The sequence below is a fragment of the Phoxinus phoxinus genome, assembly GCF_949152265.1.
Source record: "Phoxinus phoxinus genome assembly, chromosome: 11".
Lineage (NCBI taxonomy): Eukaryota > Metazoa > Chordata > Actinopteri > Cypriniformes > Leuciscidae > Phoxinus > Phoxinus phoxinus.
The window spans coordinates 24,938,338-24,957,070 of NC_136886.1; the positions used below are offsets into that span (position 1 = coordinate 24,938,338).

At 38.8% G+C, this 18,733-nt stretch overlaps 1 protein-coding gene across 1 annotated transcript in view; it reads right to left on the reverse strand.

Annotated features, from left to right (window-relative positions):
* Positions 1 to 16,016: 16,016 nt before the first annotated feature.
* The window catches only part of cacng5a (calcium channel, voltage-dependent, gamma subunit 5a), a 70,791-nt gene continuing 68,074 nt past the window's right edge, over positions 16,017 to 18,733 (reverse strand). The window contains exon 6 of the mRNA XM_079628938.1: positions 16,017 to 18,599. Within this exon, the coding sequence (XP_079485064.1) occupies positions 18,342 to 18,599 (258 nt within the window). The 3' untranslated portion in view covers positions 16,017 to 18,341. The remainder of the gene's footprint in view (positions 18,600 to 18,733) is intronic.

An 18,733-nucleotide genomic window follows, 5' to 3' on the forward strand; every position in this document is an offset into this window, starting at 1 on the left:
ATTTGATGTATGAGGGACCTCCGACTGTTTATTTGAAATGGGCCTCTTATGAACGCGAGATCATTCATTATCATGAGAGATGCACAATCCACCACATCAGTTGTCTCAGCTGCAGACATATCTTTTCAAGGGTACTGCTGTTATATTTTTATGTAACACCTCAGGGAATTAATTGGATAGAGACATGAATACTCTAGAGAAATCATTTCTGGGTTCCTTTCAAGCTTGCAGGATGCCAGCTGGACTGAAGTAGTTACAGAAGCAGACTGTTCCTTTAACACAGGGGTGTCCAAACTCTGTCCTGGAGGGCCACTGTCATGCAGAGTTTAGCTCCAACTTGCCTCAACACACCTGCCTGGAAGTTTCTACTATGCCTATATAAGACTTTGATTAGCTGGTTCATGCGTGGCCATTTATATTTCAAATTAGCTGCTCAACATCCGGATCTCTCTCATGTTTAAACACTATGCATGGATTATTAATGAGTGATAAGGATGCGGCTGTACATCATTGAGTTAGATTCCTTGCATGTTTGAAAATAAATAGATTGTGATCCACAAATTCATCTAAAGAGACTCAAAAATAAATATTAATAATACAAATTAAATGAAATCTACAACTTTATAAGGAGTCCAATTTGTGTGCCTGTCTTGACACTATAAGACAAGGCAAGGCACGTTTTTTTAATATAGCACATTTCATACATTATGGCAATTCAAAGTGCTTTACATAAGGAATTTAAATAATCAAAAAATAAAAAGGAAAATTAAAAGAGTTCAATTAAAAGAGATTAAAAGAGGTATATGATACAGTTATAAAAAAAAAATAAAAAATGAAAATAAATTAAAAGAAGTATATGATACAGTTATAAAATTAATTAAAAGAGTAAAAAGATGATAGATAAACTTCTCATCTGGCAAAACACCGGTTTATTTTTCACAACTCCCAGTTTTACTCTGAGATTTTCCAATGGTGATTAAATTGTGTCTGTGGTGTTCTTTCGCACCTAAACAATCTATTGGACGTCTTCAATAGACCTAAAATTGGACAGGAGGAGCTCTGGGACTGACTCATTGGGTATCCTCGGGTTCACTGCCTCATCAGTCCGCACCTCAAAAACCCATTTGTTCGGAAGCTCTAGGAATGGAATCGATCCAGTCCGCACCCCACAGAACCTCGAGTTTAATCACGTCAAACTCACTACTCCAACACAGACTCAGGCCATCAGCATGGTTCATCTCTCTTACCCAATTCTCAGTGCCATTTGAGCTCAGTTTAGAATAAAAAAGAGGATGCAAAATAAAATACAGTGTAATCAGTCGGACATACAGTGGCACAGTACTCATTCAGTAAATGCACATCTAAACAGATGTGTTTTGAGTCTGGATTGACTGTAGGGGCACATCTGATCTCTTCTGGAAGGTGGTTCCAGCTCCCCCAAGGCTTTTTCTAATGAGAAACATAGTAAAATGGCTGACAGCTCAATAGAAAAGTGCACCAATGTCCACAAGTGACACAGGCATTTTAAGACATGTAAGATTTCACAAGTGAAACTGGAACCTTGGTTATCATATGATTATAAGCTTTAGGAATTTAAAGCAATTTTATTAAAAAAAAATTGTATTCTGTTTGAATAAAGCTGTACTTCTGGCCTCATGCATTGATGAGTAAGAATGCATTATAGACACAAAGAAAAGGTAATCTTGGACCTTGTTGCTATATGCATATTTTTCAATGACTGCATACTTTCTCTCTGCTTCAGAAAGTAAGCATGATGCAAAAGCAATGGTTTTCTCTGTCTTCTGTCTCTCCATGCAAACTAGTATTGTGCCAATACCATAATCCCAAGCATCTGTAGTTACAATAGGTGGTAAAGCATGATCAGATATGCACTATCACTGGGCTTGGAGCTTTGAGGTGTTTCCCTCTGGTGATAGCTTGCGGAACATTGGACCAGCAATTCTTGGTCTTTCTGGATTGAGGCATGAAGAGGTTGGACTACATTTGTATATTTGAGAATACATTTTGCGTGTCATGTTGTCAATCCAAAAAAATTAGCAGAGATTATATACGACTGCTGCAACATGCTCTGGGTTTAGGCGAAGACCATCAGCAGATATCACATGGCGATGGAAAACATCTTCCTAAACTTCCTAAACTGCCATTTACACGTATTCAATCATAATTAAATCTCCTGTACTACTCTTTTGCATTTCTGGAGTCTATCCGTAGCTGATGCAGAGAAAATGCCCTCATGAGTATCAGTTGTTCCCTTGCAAGGGTCCCTAATGGTATGCGTTATAACAGCTGTATTCGCTTCGCTAAGATCGACAGAATGCAGTTCCTCTGAAATAGCATCACAGATGGCAAATGGCAGTTGTCGCAATTTCTGTTGAACATACTGAACATCAAGACACACTTTGTTGAGGTAGCAGCATTAGTCACTGTGGTGTGTTGGACTGATACAGATTTAGAAGTGGAAAAAAGTACATTACTGTTAAATAATAATCTGTAATTTCAGTTCAGCCACAAGAACCATGCAGAGAGTGGAAAAACCTGTAGACATCTTTAAAAATAAATAAGCATGGCCAGAGTGATTTTCACGTGAAACATTCAGTAACAGGCAGCCGCCTCAGTAAGGTATTGAGTCTTTATTGTAGGCTGCATTTTAGTCTCTTGTTTCAACATCAGTAAAGTGCATTGTACATGCTTTCTGGGAGGATAGAGAAAGTAAACTAACACTAGTTTTGAGTGCAAGAGAATTTGCATACTTGCAAATTCAATGCAGAACAGTCTCCACTTTCCTGAGGTTTTATTCACATGTAATACTCTATGTGAGAGTATAGTTGCCTCATTCATACTATAGCTTGTGCTGTACCCTGGAAACCCTCTAGAATATTGCTGTCTGCAAGCACCAATAGATCATTTTCAAACATGTTAAACCATGCTTTAAAAAAATATCATGGGCTCACTTAGAATTTGTAAAGAAGTGTGGGGTGTAAGCACATCTTTGTCACCATTATGTTAAGTATTTCCTTTTAGCAAAAGATAAAACACAAAATAAGGATATAAAAGTGTACACATACAGTATCTCGATTCCTTTATTCTTTTTCTCTCTCTTGTCCCACTCTTCATACACGGTCCAAATATTACTCTACTCCCACCTAGTGGCATAAAGCTGCATTTACCACTGAAGTCCATAAGGTCAGAGCCCGTCTACGGATTATTAGACATTCTCAGATAGTGGTACAGATAGTGGTAATTGGTACATATGGTAATTGTGTGTGTGTGTGTGTGTGGGGGGGGGGGGGGATGGGAATCCACGATAAATAAATTAAGGTATGAAGAATCTCTAAAACATGAGCCAATTTATCTGAAGTTATAAGACACTTGTATTCCGTACTGAAGGCAAACAGAAAAGGAATAATAAATACTGAGCTGCAGGTGACAATTATTGTGGTCCAAGCAGTTTGAAAGGTAGAAAATTACAAACTTTGAGAAAAAAAGTTGCTCTTGCTGTTCTAATAGGCTACCTAAATTAGTGGTAACAGTTCAAAAGTTTTCTTTAGTTATATTGCTCCCTAGGATAAGACATTGATTACATTTGGCATGTTTCCTCAATGCCATATATTGCCGTATATAGTTTAGACATTGCGTTTGCAAAATATAGACCAATTAATTATGGGCCACACCCAAAAATGTACTGCCATATAATTGGCCCAATATTGTTAAACAATTAAATGTGCCCGAATGCCGAGAAGAAAAGTTTAAATGTTATCATTGCTATCATTAGCAAAGAATCAACGACCTAAAATGACTATGTCAGATAAGGAAAACTTTGCATTTGCAGAATTATTGGTTGAAATAACTAATTTATCATGAAATACCATGAAAACATTAATTTAGATTACCCATACAATGTACTGCAGTCTAGTAGTGTGATCAGTGTATATTTGTTCATACAAAATATTTATTAGAAAATATGTGATACATTCCATTATGGTATATAATTACATCACTGTAAAATGACTAGTACAGAGAACGTCTCGTTTACGACTAACCTTTCAAGAGAACTTGCGCTGTGTCGAGAATGACACTGTGGGAACGCCTCAGCGTGATTGCATCCTGAAGCACATGAGAAATCAGTCCAATGGCGTGATGGAACGTTATAGGTGGGTTACGTAATGACCAGGAAGCTATAAAGCACACCCATGCCTTCTGATAGGCCGAAACAAGTTGATCACAGGCACGCTGGAAGTATGGCAGGGCCACGCAGCATCTCGTTCCCTTTTCAGGGAACCAAAGTTACAGTCGTAACCGAGGCGTTCCCTTTCAAGGGAACTCATGCTGCATCGAGAATGACGCTGTGGGAACGTTTATACCCACACCACCGTACTGACTAGTGCCTGTCTTGTGTGAAATCAAGCGAGCACAGATAAGACAGAAGCACCTGGGACACAGAGGTGAAGCTGAATGTGTGCTGAGAGGAACAGCCTGCCACATCATACACATCTTTTTAATAAAAAGGATCATAAAAATATTGCCCTGAAAAAGCTTTTTCACATAACAGATGTTTAATAGCCTACAAAATACAAACACAAAATACAAGAAAAATTACATAGGCCTGATTTTAATATTGTGTGTCATTACCTGAATGATCCACAACTTTTCTTTTGCTTTTTTGTTTGCTTGTTTGTAATGGTTGTTCATGAGGAAAAATCCTCCAGCTTCTGCATTTTTGACTCATTACTAGCAGTGACTATGATTGTGAGATCCATTTTTTCACACTGGTGACCGAACTGAGGGATTCATACACAACTATTACAAACCTTGCAAACATTCAGTGATGCTCAAGAAGGAAGCATCCGTTAAGGATCAACTGGATCATTGGTGTAAATTGTTCTGTCATTGTTTAAAACATAATTAATTAATTTGGTCCTGCCCTTCAGAGGCAGGCTAAATAAGATATTAGCATGTAAAACAAAATAAGAAAAATTTAAACATCACCATCATCTTGCTCAAAAGTTTACCCCTGGCTCTTAATGCATCATGTTGCATTCTTGAGCATTACCTTGCAGATTCTGAAATGATACAATAGGTAAACGTATGACTGTAACTATACATTGCAATCATTTTGTAAGGTTTAAAATATAAATGTAAGAGCTCCGTTTTGAGACCTTTCGCCGGAATTTGATTGACAGGCGATCTGACCAATCATAATGCAGATAAACCAAAGTTAGTAGATTAAAGTCAGTGGACTAGACTTGAACTTCAAAAAATGGTGTGCATTAAATCATTTTTGCAGTTCTGATGTTCATTCATGTTTAATTCGTGCTATAACTAGAAGAGGTTATCAGATCATGTGCTGCTTGAACTGAGGCTTACACATTAAAGCACCACAAAACAGTTGTTTGAATTTCATAAAAATTAAAAAATTTGAAAGCTGAGACTTTATTTCATACCAAAAGTAGCCTGCTCTGTCTTGTCTGTTGGCGCATTGTTACTTGTCCTCTTTGCTCTGCAATATATGTTTCACTGTGTGAGAACATGTGGAGTGAGAGCGGAATGGCTTGTCGGACATAGCAACAGTAACTAAGAGGGGCGGGTCTTTGTGAAAGGTCAATTTCAAATAATTAAAATCTTTGTGGACTCGTCCGGACTCGACTCGGACTCGGATGTTAAGGACTCGGACTCAAGTCCGACTCGGCCCTCTTTGGACTCGGACTTGGACTCGGACTCTGACTCGATTGTTTAGGACTTGGACTCGACTCGGACTCGACAAAGATGGACTCGGACCCCCGACACCCCACGGAGGAAACAAGGTACCAAGGGGTTTCTCCCCAAAGACAGCATCCAAAGGTGTAATCACCAGGCAACTAAGTGCCAAAGAGATGATGACCCCTCCACAGACCCTGAGCTGGGTGACTATCCATGATCACTCCCCAGCCCATGAAATAAGTACCCGTCTTAAATGTTACGCGAAGACAAGGAGCTCCCTGTACAGGACCCTGGGAAAAGAACCAAGGCTTCTTCCACATAACCAAAGTATGAAGCACCTGCGTGTAATGTTGACCATGAGGAACGAGTTGACCACTTGCAAAGGTCTCATGTACAGCAGGCCAAAAAGCTATCCTGTTGGATGCAGCTGCTATGAGACCTGACAGTTTAAAAATGTTCGTAAGTGAGTGACTGGCCTAGCTTGATCTTGCTCACGGCTGTGAAGATCGAACAGATATGAGCAGGAGACAGACGTGCCTGCATTGTCATCAAATCCCACACCACTCCTAAAAAAAGTGGTCCTCTGTAATGGAGAAAGCACACTTTTCTTTGCATTCAGCCTTAACCCCTCATACTTTTTATGTAGGCGAGGATGGTATCTCCATCGTTGACCAAACGTTGATGTAATAAAGTATGGGGTGACAAGACTAGGTTGAAAGGAAGAACCCGATACTGGTACTTTTTGCCCCCGAAATGCAAGCCTGAGGAACTTCCTAAGTTGAGGATGGATGGATTATGGAAGTATGTCCTAAAGATCTATTGTGACAAACCAGTCCACAAATCTGATTGTGTCACGATTTGCCTCTGCATACAGATCTAGAGTTAAATGCAACACCAATTTTTTCCTCAGAACGATAAAATACTGGCTGTAAAACCCAGACTCTCTGTCGGGAGGAGGAACACATTCAATTGGCGTGAGGACCTCTTTGCCGAAGTCTTCTTCAAGATATTTATGGTCTTCAGATCCGTCTTACACTGAGAAGACTTTGGATGAGACTATTAACCCTCTGGGGTCGGCAATCACACCGGCGTGATCTGCTCGCTTTTTTTCTTATCAGTGCAAAACAGACTCAAAATACGCTGTTGATTTTGATCTTACATATACATGTTACACATCATTCAAAACTGTTAAATGTCTTCTTTTATTTGTGTACACTCATAATAAAAACAAAATGTTGTCTTTCGTAAAATAAAGAAAATAAACATGATGCGTGTTCTGCCGTCTCTCTCAATGTGAAGTTCATTCTGAAACGCGACAGAAAATGATCTGTAACTCAGCGAATGTTTGTCACACACACTTGAAATGTATGTCTTTACAACGCTTGTAGTCTCTATTTTTAAATTATGTAAATTATATCAAAAACAAATATTCTCTGTTTAAGTAATCCGTATAAAAGCAAAGACATGTACAGTTTCTCAAACACGTCCTAATTAACTCTAATGTGACCACAGCCACGCGCGCACGAGCTGTTCACATGCAAATCTCCATGTGAAGCAACGCAGAGTTGTCAACGCCCTCATTACCTGACCTCAAAACAAAGAATAAGAGACTCCAGTAACCTTTTCATCGAATTTGGAAGACTGTGTTTGTGCTGTGCTGTTTACCTTGGATTTATCTCAGAAGAATTAGAACAACGCGATTTGAAGATGAGAACAATTTTTAAGGTAAGACATTCACTCATAATAGTAAGCATGTTATTTTTATATAAACTTTACATTATAGCAACTAGTCAAACTGGTGCCAGACTAAGTATGAAATGAGATTGAAGTAAACATGAAGCCTAATGCTACATTTATATACATGTGCAAAACACACCACATTAGGCTTCATGTTTTTACTCCAATCTCATTTCATAACGTCATAACGAATGGAAACATTTGAAGTAACATATTATAATCCATGTATTTTTCTCTAGTGTAGTGTTTCTGAAGTGTTATTTTTTAACGATTTATAGGCCGCCTGCTATAGGCTATTGTTATTATTATTTTATGCAGCCCTACACGTATATGCCTACAAGGCACATCATACCTGGTGTTCATTATATATATATATATATATATATATATATATATATATATTAGGGGTAACGATACACGTATTCGTATTGAACCGTTCTGTACGAGGCTCTCGGGTTCGGTTTTCGGTACGCATTTTCAAACCGACCGGTTCGTTAGACCATTTTTATTGCTGACCAAAATTTTGTTATTTCAAATGTAGGCGCGTTGCGCGTGGCAAGCGCGCTCATAATGTAAGAGACGCTGGCGCGACCACAACATTGCCCAACATCAAATGGCAAATGTAATGTAAACGGAACGAAACTGAGCTACTCGTTATTGTGTGGTTGACGGACCGTTTATCAGTTTAGACCAATGCAGCGCGATCCGATCTGGATGAAGCAGCACTGTTACTACACAGCGAGATCCAGTAAAGAAAGCATTTGAATTCGCCACTGAAGTAATAACATCGCTGCGAGATCTAGTGAGAAACATTCACATTTCTCCGTTATTAACGGATCAAACAGTGCTGACGTGGAAACCAGGAAAAAACATTGTGCCATGAATGAACTATTCAGTGTCCACAGATCAGCAACATTCACCATGGATTTACTGTAGTAACTCTACTAACTGTAACCATGGAAGTTTGGCAGGAATAGTAGGCTATAATGCTTTCAAGTAACATTACGTTGGTTTTATTTTGACATGAATACAATTGCTGCCCTCAAATGTTAATCTGAACTAAAATAAACCTTTGTTTATAACTACTACAATATTACAATTAATTTAGTCCAAGGAGCTGTTTTGTTTTATATGCTCCTAAGAAAAGTCAAGTATAGCCCCATCATTGCTCAAAGTAAAAAGTCTCTGTCTTTAGATTGTGTGTTCAATAATGTGCTTTTTTGTCCTTTGTTGTGTTGGATTATGTTGTGTTGTATATAAATCTTAACAATTAAAAAGCCATTCTTTTTTGAGTCTCTCCTCATTCTTTGTGCAAGGCTCCTCATAATGAGCCTTATAGCACCTAATAGGGCCATTATGGGAGGGTCTTTGTCTTTCTCAGGTGTGAAACACATCATTATTCATGGTTGGTTCACGCATACCTCGCAGCTTTTTTTCACAAAACATGTCTTACAAATTTTAAATCAATATATTGTTTTATCTGAATGAGTATGCAGTAGGGCTGGAACGGTATACAGAAGTCACGGTTCGGTTCATACCTCGGTTCAGACATCACGGTTCAGTACGAATTCGGTACAATGGAGGGAAAAGCAAAACAAAAATGCAGAAGGCAATTTTTTTATTGTGCATGTCTCAGGCTGTACCACCTATAGTCTCTCCCCTGAGCTAGCTGCAACAGCCTGCCCTGAAGTGAGTAAAGTATGTAAACAAAATAAGACAATCAGCTATAAAACTGAAAATACAGCATATCTTATTTATGTGCGGACGCAAGAGCGCGAAGGTGCGCGCGGCAAAAATGTTCTCATTGTGATGTGGGCGGTCATTGCGTGTTGGGTGCGCAAGGCCACATTTCGCGTGGCGGTGTGCAGTGCATGGCTTTTTAGCGCGTGCGGCTCCACATCCAAAGACGCACGACTTCGAGCCGAATCTGGCCGAGCATGTGCATCTCACAGCACCGGCACCCAGTTCTTGTGTCTAAATGAGTTGCTTACATTAACAAATGTTTTATTAACAAAGTTCAGGATGAGCACGTTCAGATAATTAACATGAGTGGAGAGCACTCAGCAACTGACTCAGTTTAGCAGCATCTCTCCACCACCCCTTCTCCACACTTCTAGCCCTAACCATTTACATACATAAGTCTGGGTTCGTGCCGAACTTCCCTGGACAGCATGCCAAATACACATTAAATCTTACTGCCTCTAATTGTATGTAAGTGTGAACTCGTGAATCAGAATCATTAGCAGCAGGGATACAACTACGTGCTGCCTTCCACAAGCAACAACTTCTGATGTAAACAGGGAACTTCAGAATATTCTGATGAAACACAAGACTGCAAATCAACTTATCATTCATGTGGGGAAGAATGATACTCAGAAAGAGCAGTCAGAACTCCTCAAGAGGGATTTCAGTTAACTTTTAAAAACAATTAGAATACCGAAAGTTCAGACGTTCATCAATGGACCACTTCCAGCGTGAGGAACAAATCGATTTTTACGGTTGCTTGGGCTTAATACATGGCTCACAAATATACATCAAAAACTATTTTGTTACAAACTACAAATACTGGCTCATGAAATGTAACAAAATAAAATACAAAATACTGATGTGAGTAATTAGTATTTTGAAAATAGTATTTTTTTTTTATTACTGAAAGGTCAATAACAAAAATAGTAGCAATAACACAAATATGAGAAATGTGTAAATTCAAAATGACAAAGTACCAAAATAAAAAAGCATGGGCATTTTTTTAATAAATCTCTACAGGGCCTGAAATAGCTCCCTCTGACGTAAATGGCATGTAAGTTCACAACAATGGTGTGGTAGGCTTTCCTTAACAGCAAAACGTGTTTGATGTAGGCTACGTAGCCATATTATCACCGTTACTATACTCGTGCCTTAAGGCTTGAATAAGCGTAGAGAGACATTTCCTCACCACTGGCTAAGGGAGGGGAAACAGCCATAAATCTGTATGTTATGTGCACTAACAGCTTTAATGAGGAACTTTATTGAAAGGTCAATAACAGAAATAGTAGCAATAACACAACTATGCTACAAAAGAGAAAACTAAAGTCAAGTCAAGTCATCTTCATTTATATAGTGCTTTTAACAATGTAGATTGTTTCAAAGCAGCTTTACAGAGATAAACGTATAATTTGAGGTAACAGATTGTTTTGGTTTTATAGCGGTTCCTGAATAAAGATATTTTCCAGCCAAAGCCAGCCCCGACCGACTCACCTCGGTCGAAGTGATCATTTGTTATTAAATTAGGGGCCGCTGAGACGACACCGTTTTTCTCTAAACAGACTTTAAACGCGAACCTGTGATAAACGCTGATGGCGCTCACGTGCGCATCAATAATTAATTCTATAGTTCTATGCGTTTGAATATATGCGCAGGTTTGTAATTCCCTGCAAACCAAGCCTTAACAAACTACTTGTCTTAAATTTTATTTTATCACTTCGGGGTAGGTACGCGAGCCGAATTTCCCCACAACCCTTTATCTGTAGAGTGGTAAAGGCAGGGAGAGACTAGTTGGCACTTAGGCTTGGAGGGAGCCCGGTCTACAGGGTGTCACGTGATTTTCGTGCATCTAACCTGGACATTGCCATTGCCAACATCAGACAGAAAATATGGCAACATCATTTACTATGGTGATAAGCATATGGTGATTTTTCTTAAGTATTTAAGTATTTGAAATACTCTAAATACACTCCATCAAAATATTTTGTTACAAAATACATTTTATTTTTTCCACACCAGCAAAATACAAATTACAAAATACACTAAAGTAATTAAATACGTATTTAAAATATACATTTAATTGAAATACTGCCCATGTCTGGCTGCAAAAAAACCTGCAAATATAAAACGAGTAAACTTTATTGACAACTTCAAACTTTTTTGGAGTCAGAGACAACTGTTCAAACAGGATGGCCTCCACCCGTCAAACTTGGTGCAAGAGTGCTAAAGGACAACAGTTACTTCTCCCTACATCACTCTTCAGCACTGTGTGCCAATCCACTCAACCTGAATGTCACACACACACCTGGACAGAGTATAAATGAACACAGGACTTCACTTCAGCACCTGAATGGACATGCGGTTGACAAATCACACAAGGACAATGATAACACCACTCAGCCACAACAACTTCTGCACACGGACACAATCTCAGCTGAGCCCTGCCCACAGAGCTCACCACAGACAGACTGTGTCAGATTATTACAGGAGGAGGCTTGATTGCATTCTCAAACTTCACGCTGTTGCCCGCTGGTGATAAAAGAGGCGGATGAGAGTGAATAGTCAAGTCAAGTCACCTTTATTTATATAGCGCTTTTTACAATACAGATTGTATCAAAGCAGCTTCACAGTGATAACATGAAAATAATACAAAAAACAATTTCATCATCGTCCACCTTTAAAGGGGCTATATGGAACTTTTTCCCCAAAATAAACGAAACAATAGCCTTTTTATTTTACCATTTATGACTCAAACATCTCCTGATGAGCATACTGACACCTTGTCTGCTCACAGTGGGTGCACAATAAGCCTGTATCCTATTTTTCCTATTTTCTGTCGGGTCGGATTTTTCCCGCGCTGTCTGCGGATGTGACATCATGTTAAACGTTTCAGATCACTCAGAACACTTATCTCAAACAATATATGTATTTGACTGTTCTTACCTCTGTAAACATAATGTTGACCTGACCTCCTTGCAGCAGATGACTTGTGAAGTGTGCACGTACGAGCGAGCAGAAAGGAAGAGCAGTTCCGGCGATATGTTATGCCCTAAATTTTATGATTAACTAACTGTATTTGTGTATGTATATTTTTGAAATGCATTTTATGTAAAGCTGCTTTGAAACAATATGTATTGTGAAAAGCGCTATACAAATAAACTTGAATTTAATTTAATTGAATTCTGTTTTTTGGCCACAGGTGTCAGTCGCGAGTTTATTTTTCAGAAAAACGCATATAGCCTCTTTAAGGCAGATCTATAATATTGTTGAATATTTAATGTCCCCAACTAAGCAAGCCAGAAGGTAAGGCAACAGCGGCAAGGAACCAAAACTCCATCAGGTGACAGAATGGAGAAAAAAACCTTGGGAGAACCCAGGCTCAGTCGGGGGCCAGTTCTCCTCTGGCCAACGAGCGAACAGTGTATGATTATGATTCAGGAGCATTACAGGTCAGAAGTTCAGAATGAATCAGAGTATTTGTCCAGTTCCGGTTGGGTGAAGTCGGAGTGGAGAGGAGGAGAGACTGGTTGACACTTCAGGTCAGCGGCGTCGTCGTGTCCTGGCGCTGGTCCTTCATCAGATCTGGATACGGCCTGGTTCCGGTGGACAGCGGTAAACCTCGGGATAGACAGAGAGACTAATATTAGCGTAGACGCCATCCTTCTTATGATGTACCAAGTACATCAGGATTTACGGGAAGTGTTCCCGTTACCGGCTGTTCTAAACTATGCAGCCTAATTATAGAAGTCTATAATAATAATAATAATAATAATAATAATTTGTTACATTTATATAGCGCTTTATCTGAGACCTCAAAGCGCTTTACATAGAAGGGGGGGAATCTCCTCAACCACCACCAATGTGCAGCATCCACTTGGATGATGCGACGGCAGCCATATTGCGATAGAACGCCCACCACACACCAGCTTACTGGTGGAGAGGAGACAGTGATGAAGCCAATCAGTATATAAGGGGATGATTAGGAGGCCATGATAGACAGAGGCCAAGGGGCAAATTTGGCCAGGACGCCGGGGTTACACCCCTACTCTTTTTCGAAGGACATCCTGGGATTTTTAATGACCACAGAGAGTCAGGACCTCAGTTTAACGTCTCATCCGAAGGACGGCGCTCTTTTGGCAGTATAGTGTCCCCGTCACTACACTGGGGCATTAGGACCCACACAGACCACAGGGTGAGCGCCCCCTGCTGGTCTCACTAACACCTCTACCAGCAGCAACCTGGTTTTTCTCAGGAGGTCTCCCATCCAGGTACTAACCAGGCTCAGCCCCGCTTAGCTTCAGTGGGAAACCAGTCTTGGGCTACAGGGTGATATGGCTGCTGCATATCTATAATGTGTTATGTGTATGCTAGGCCGAAGAGATGTGTTTTTAGTCTAGATTTGAACTGACAGAGTGTGTCTGCTTCCCCGGACAATGTTAGGAAGACTGTTCCAAAGTTTTGGTGCTAAATAGGAAAAGGATCTACCGCCAGCAGTCGATTTTAACTGGCCGGAATTTTGAGATCGCAGTAGACGTGAAGGACTATAATGCGTTAAGAGCTCGCTCAAGTACTGCGGAGATAAACCATTTAGTGCTTTGCAAGTGATCAGCAATATTTTAAAATTTATACGATGTTTAATAGGCAGCCAATGCAGCGTTGACAGAACGGGGCTAATATGGTCATACTTCCTGGTTCTGGTAAGAACTCGAGCTGCTGCGTTTTGGACCAGCTGTAGTTTGTTTATTAAGCGTGCAGGGCAACCACCTAGAGCATTACAATAATCTAGCCTTGAGGTCATGAACGCATTAACTAATTGTTCTGCATTATTCATTGAGAGCATATGACGTAATTTAGATATATTTTTAAGATGGAAGAAAGCGGTTTTACATATACTAGACACATGACTTTCAAATGAAAGATTGGTATCAAAGAGCACACCCAGGTTCCTAACCGACGACGAAGACTTAATAGAGCAGCCATCAAGTGTAGACAGTATTCTAGATTATTACGTGTGGAAGTTTTTTGTCCAATAATTAGAATCTCTGTTTTTTCTGAATTTAGTAGTAGGAAATTACTAGTCATCCAATTTTTTATATCAGCTATGCATTCCGTTAATTTTGTGAATTGGTAGGTTTCGTTAGGTTTTGAAGAAATATACAGCTGAGTATTGTCGGCATAACAGTGAAAGCTAATTCCATGTTTCCTAATGATATCTCCTAATGGTAGCATGTACAGAGTGAACAGCAGCGGTCCTAGTACTGAGCCTTGTGGTACGCCATACTGAACTTGTGATTGATAAGACATCTCTTCATTTACTGCTACAAACTGATAACGGTCAGATAAGTATGATTTAAACCATGCTAGTGCAATTCCACTAATGCCAACATAATGTTCGAGTCTATTTAAAAGGATGTTGTGGTCAATGGTGTCAAATGCAGCACTAAGATCAAGTAATACTATTTTTTTTTACTATTAAATAAAGAATATTTATTTTTATTTTTTATACTGTATTTACTTTATACTGTAATTAAGTTGAGGGTTAGGTGAGGTGAGCAGTATATTGTCTGTTTGAGGGTATGCTCATATTGTTTTTAAATTCCTGCTGTGTTTATTACATTGCTACTGTATTTATTACATTTATAGTGTATTTTTATTGACTTTTGTATTTTAGGGTGCCTGTTAAGACCTGGCTTGGGACAACAGATGGAAACTAGTACTTGTAGCTAACTCTGGCTTGTTTACAGCAAGTAACTTGTTTGTTGATCAATAAGCATTGTTGGAAAAAAAAACCCAATACAGCTGGTTTTGACACCAGTGGTGGAACACAAACAAAAGGAAACACATGATTTTCCACCCGGCCCTCTTCTAGGGGATGGAGAGGTGTGGTCACCATCTCCTAAAGAGCAGTCCAATCCATCTCCAGGTCGCCTGCTGCCCCTCTTGGGGGGGACCGGGACGGACTGGGCGGTCTACCTGGGACTGGCTCCTTGGCGCCACTTAGGTGGAGGCTGCTGCTGCGGTGTGGGAGCGAGGGCAGAAGCAGGAGTGCGACCTCGGTGATGACCATCCAGTCTCGAGGGCTTATTATTATGTTATTATGTAGTAATCACTGCATTGGCTACCTGTCCATTTTAGAATTGAGTTTAAAATTCTTCTTTTTGTTTTTAAATCCGTAAATAATCTGGCACCAAGCTATTTGTCTGAGCTACTCTGTCCACACAATCCCACACGAAACCTAAGGTCTGGTAATCAGAGACTTTTGGCTGTCCCCAGATCACGGTTAAAAAATAGAGGGGACAAAGCCTTTGCGATTGCTGGCCCTAGGCTGGTTTACATCAGAGCGGCTCAATCTCTAACTGTTTTTAAATCCTCTCTTAACTTATTTTTTTTCTTTAGCTTTTAATTCACTATGAGTTTCTGTCATGATTGTGTGGTTTGTCCTTGTTCTTTATTTTGTGTATTGTTCTGCACTTTGGTCAGCCCTGGTTGCTGTTCTTAAATGTGCATATAAATAAATACAAACTTGAAACTTATTAATTTGTCTATTCATTAACATTAATTTAAAACATGAAAGTAAGTATAGCCTAAGCCACAAAAACAAGCGACAATTGTCTAATGACGTCACAGCGCGCACTCGTTAGTGAAGGTCGAGCGCTCCATGTATTGCATGAAAGCATGAAATTACCATAATAAGCCATATATTGCCGAAAAGCGCATGTTGTCTACTGTCAGGGGCAACGAGGAACAATATCAGTGTGACGTTTTCGAGATGCCTAGAGCTCCACGTCCTTGACAAACTTTGACTTGACAGAGCTCTTACATGTAAGTTACTTTATAGACAGGTGAGCAAATGTACATAAAATAATCAATGTTATACAGTTCAACATGATGAAATGTTAGAATATGATCTGTATGTTATTCTAATGTTTATCTATCGTACTGCTAGTCTCATAAAGACAAACTAACACATAGAATAACATTATAACTTTCAACACACTCAGTTTAGTGACCAAGTGGAATAGTGCTGCGTTACCTCACAAGTTTCATTCGTCTAATAAATTGACCTGTCTGAGTATTAATTCTGCACTTGCGGGTAGTTCGGTAGAGTGAAATATCCTTATTCCTTTATATCCGCGGGACTCGCGTGTGGCGCTGCTATCTGTCTCTCATTAGCAATTGCGCCCTGCTTCATACCACAGTCATGTTAATAACATCAAATGTATTCACTCATCCATAAACATTATTAGATCCTTCAGCGTGATGACAAGATCCATAATTCCACAGGAAATTTTACGTCATCAAGCTATGCCTTTGTTATTGTAAGGTTAGCGACCCCTAGCGGCGAAACGAATTACATATTGTTTCTTTAAGTATCAAACCCAACACTCAATATCATTATTGAGGCTTACTGTGATGAGATTGGGTAAGAAAAGAATGCTGTTTTGGACAGATTTTTTTCTTAGAAATTAATTTCTAACTAAGAAATAAATGTTAAATTCTCCATAGAGTACCTTTTAAAATCATGTAATATATTTTCTATTACACACACTTGCTACGCAGCAGCTACACGTTAGTATAGTGTAATATCAATATAAAAGTCTCTCCAACATATTTAACATATTGATGGCCCATATGAACAAAAGTTAGGCTTCACATAATGTAACAGTATTATGTTCTGAAAAAAAAGATGACTTTAAGAAGAAAGTGGCAAAAATATTTGATGTGCTGTACATTTTGGACTACCAGAGTAATTAACTCTTATTATTTCCTCTGGCAATACTTTACAGAAATTGGAATAACATTTTCCTTTGGGTAAGTTGCTTTGCCATCTTGTGCATGAGTAACAATATATGTTCATATTTTCAGCTTTTGTTTCTTACTGGCTTTTTGTTTTCAGACAAATTCAACTAGCATTGGATCATATATGCAAGAGGATTTATTTTAATTTTATTTAGCAAAAGTACAATAGGCCATTTTTTCAAGATTATAATTTGTATTATATCAAATCATAAAAAATTGAATATATAAACAGTGGAGACATTTATTATAAACCACATAAAACTGTACATGTTTATTCTTTTATCTAATAAATATACCGCAGTAAAAATCAATAATACAGATTTTTGTTTTTCTTGTAATAATCAAAACAATTGTTGTCTCATGATGTGTTGATCTTCTGATTAGACCAGAATGTAAAGCACAAGCAGATAACAATAAAGGTAACACTTTATTTTGATTTTCCGCTTTATACAATCCGTTGACAATAAGTAAAGTTGCACCTACATGTAAGATAACTCTTATTAGAGGATTATTAGAAAATTTGACTGTGTACTTAATATCTGATAACACTATATTTTGATGGTCCCCCAACAGACATTCTACTCACTATAAGTAACTTTGCTAGTACATGTCAACTTATTATGCTTTTGCTAACCCTAATCCCTTATTCTACTACACCTGACCCCTACCCCTAACAGTCTACTAATACTCAACTAATACTCTATTGAGAGTGACATGTAGGTGCAAGGTTACGGACCATCAAAATAAAGAAATAAATGGAAACAAAATAATAATAATAATAAAAAATAAAAAAAATGAATAAAACTGGAGTATGGAATAATATTAATATTCATATCAAACACAAAATCTTAATCCAAAGACCACAGATAGTCATAATAATAATAATAACATAAAACATCAATAGTTAAGCTCTGTGTTGGTTTTTAAGGGCAGGTCCAGATTAATGGTGAGTCACATTGTCTTCTTTTCTAGTATGTTCTTTAACGTTTTTAACGTCGTTTTAAACATACATCCGTTCTCAATTAAAGCTGCAGTTTTGGTTAAACAAAGAACCAACTGACTGTTTGAATGAAACAATTCTAAAATAAAATCCAGACCTTTAAGAAAAAGGCAGAGATACTGTTTGCTACACATCAGTGTAGTGCACTACAAATAACATGATACCATCAACTGATGTATTTAAACTCAGAAAACCTGCATTGGCACTGAAAGCTCTCAAAGACAAGTAAATAATGTCCAAACACACAGGATCTCCGGTGCCAAAGCCATTCCAGCACAGCATCTTCAAGAACTAGCTATAGAGCTTTCTTTGTCTCGGATATCACCAATGTGTATTTGCAATTTCAACAAGGCGATGAGGACATCTGATCATAGTCAGGACACTTGAGAATGGCAGGGTAGTTTAAATTCATTTGGACGGATGCTTCACTGGAGATGTCTGAGAGACTGCATCCATGAGCTCTGGCATCTGGATGCAGGAACTGGCCAGAATAGTCAGAACAGTTGCTGAGGCGTGGCCTGTAGAAACCCGGGTGTGGCCTGCACATCTCCTCTGCAGTGTACCGCTTCATAAACAGGTAGACAGACATCACACCTGCCGTCTGACGGTGACACAAAAAGAGAGAAATTGAAGAACGTGAAATTAATGAAATGCAACAAAATATTTTACATTTCTTTTGGGTGTCTAGGATACTGGGTCTCATTCACTAATCAATGTGTGCATTTTTCATACTTA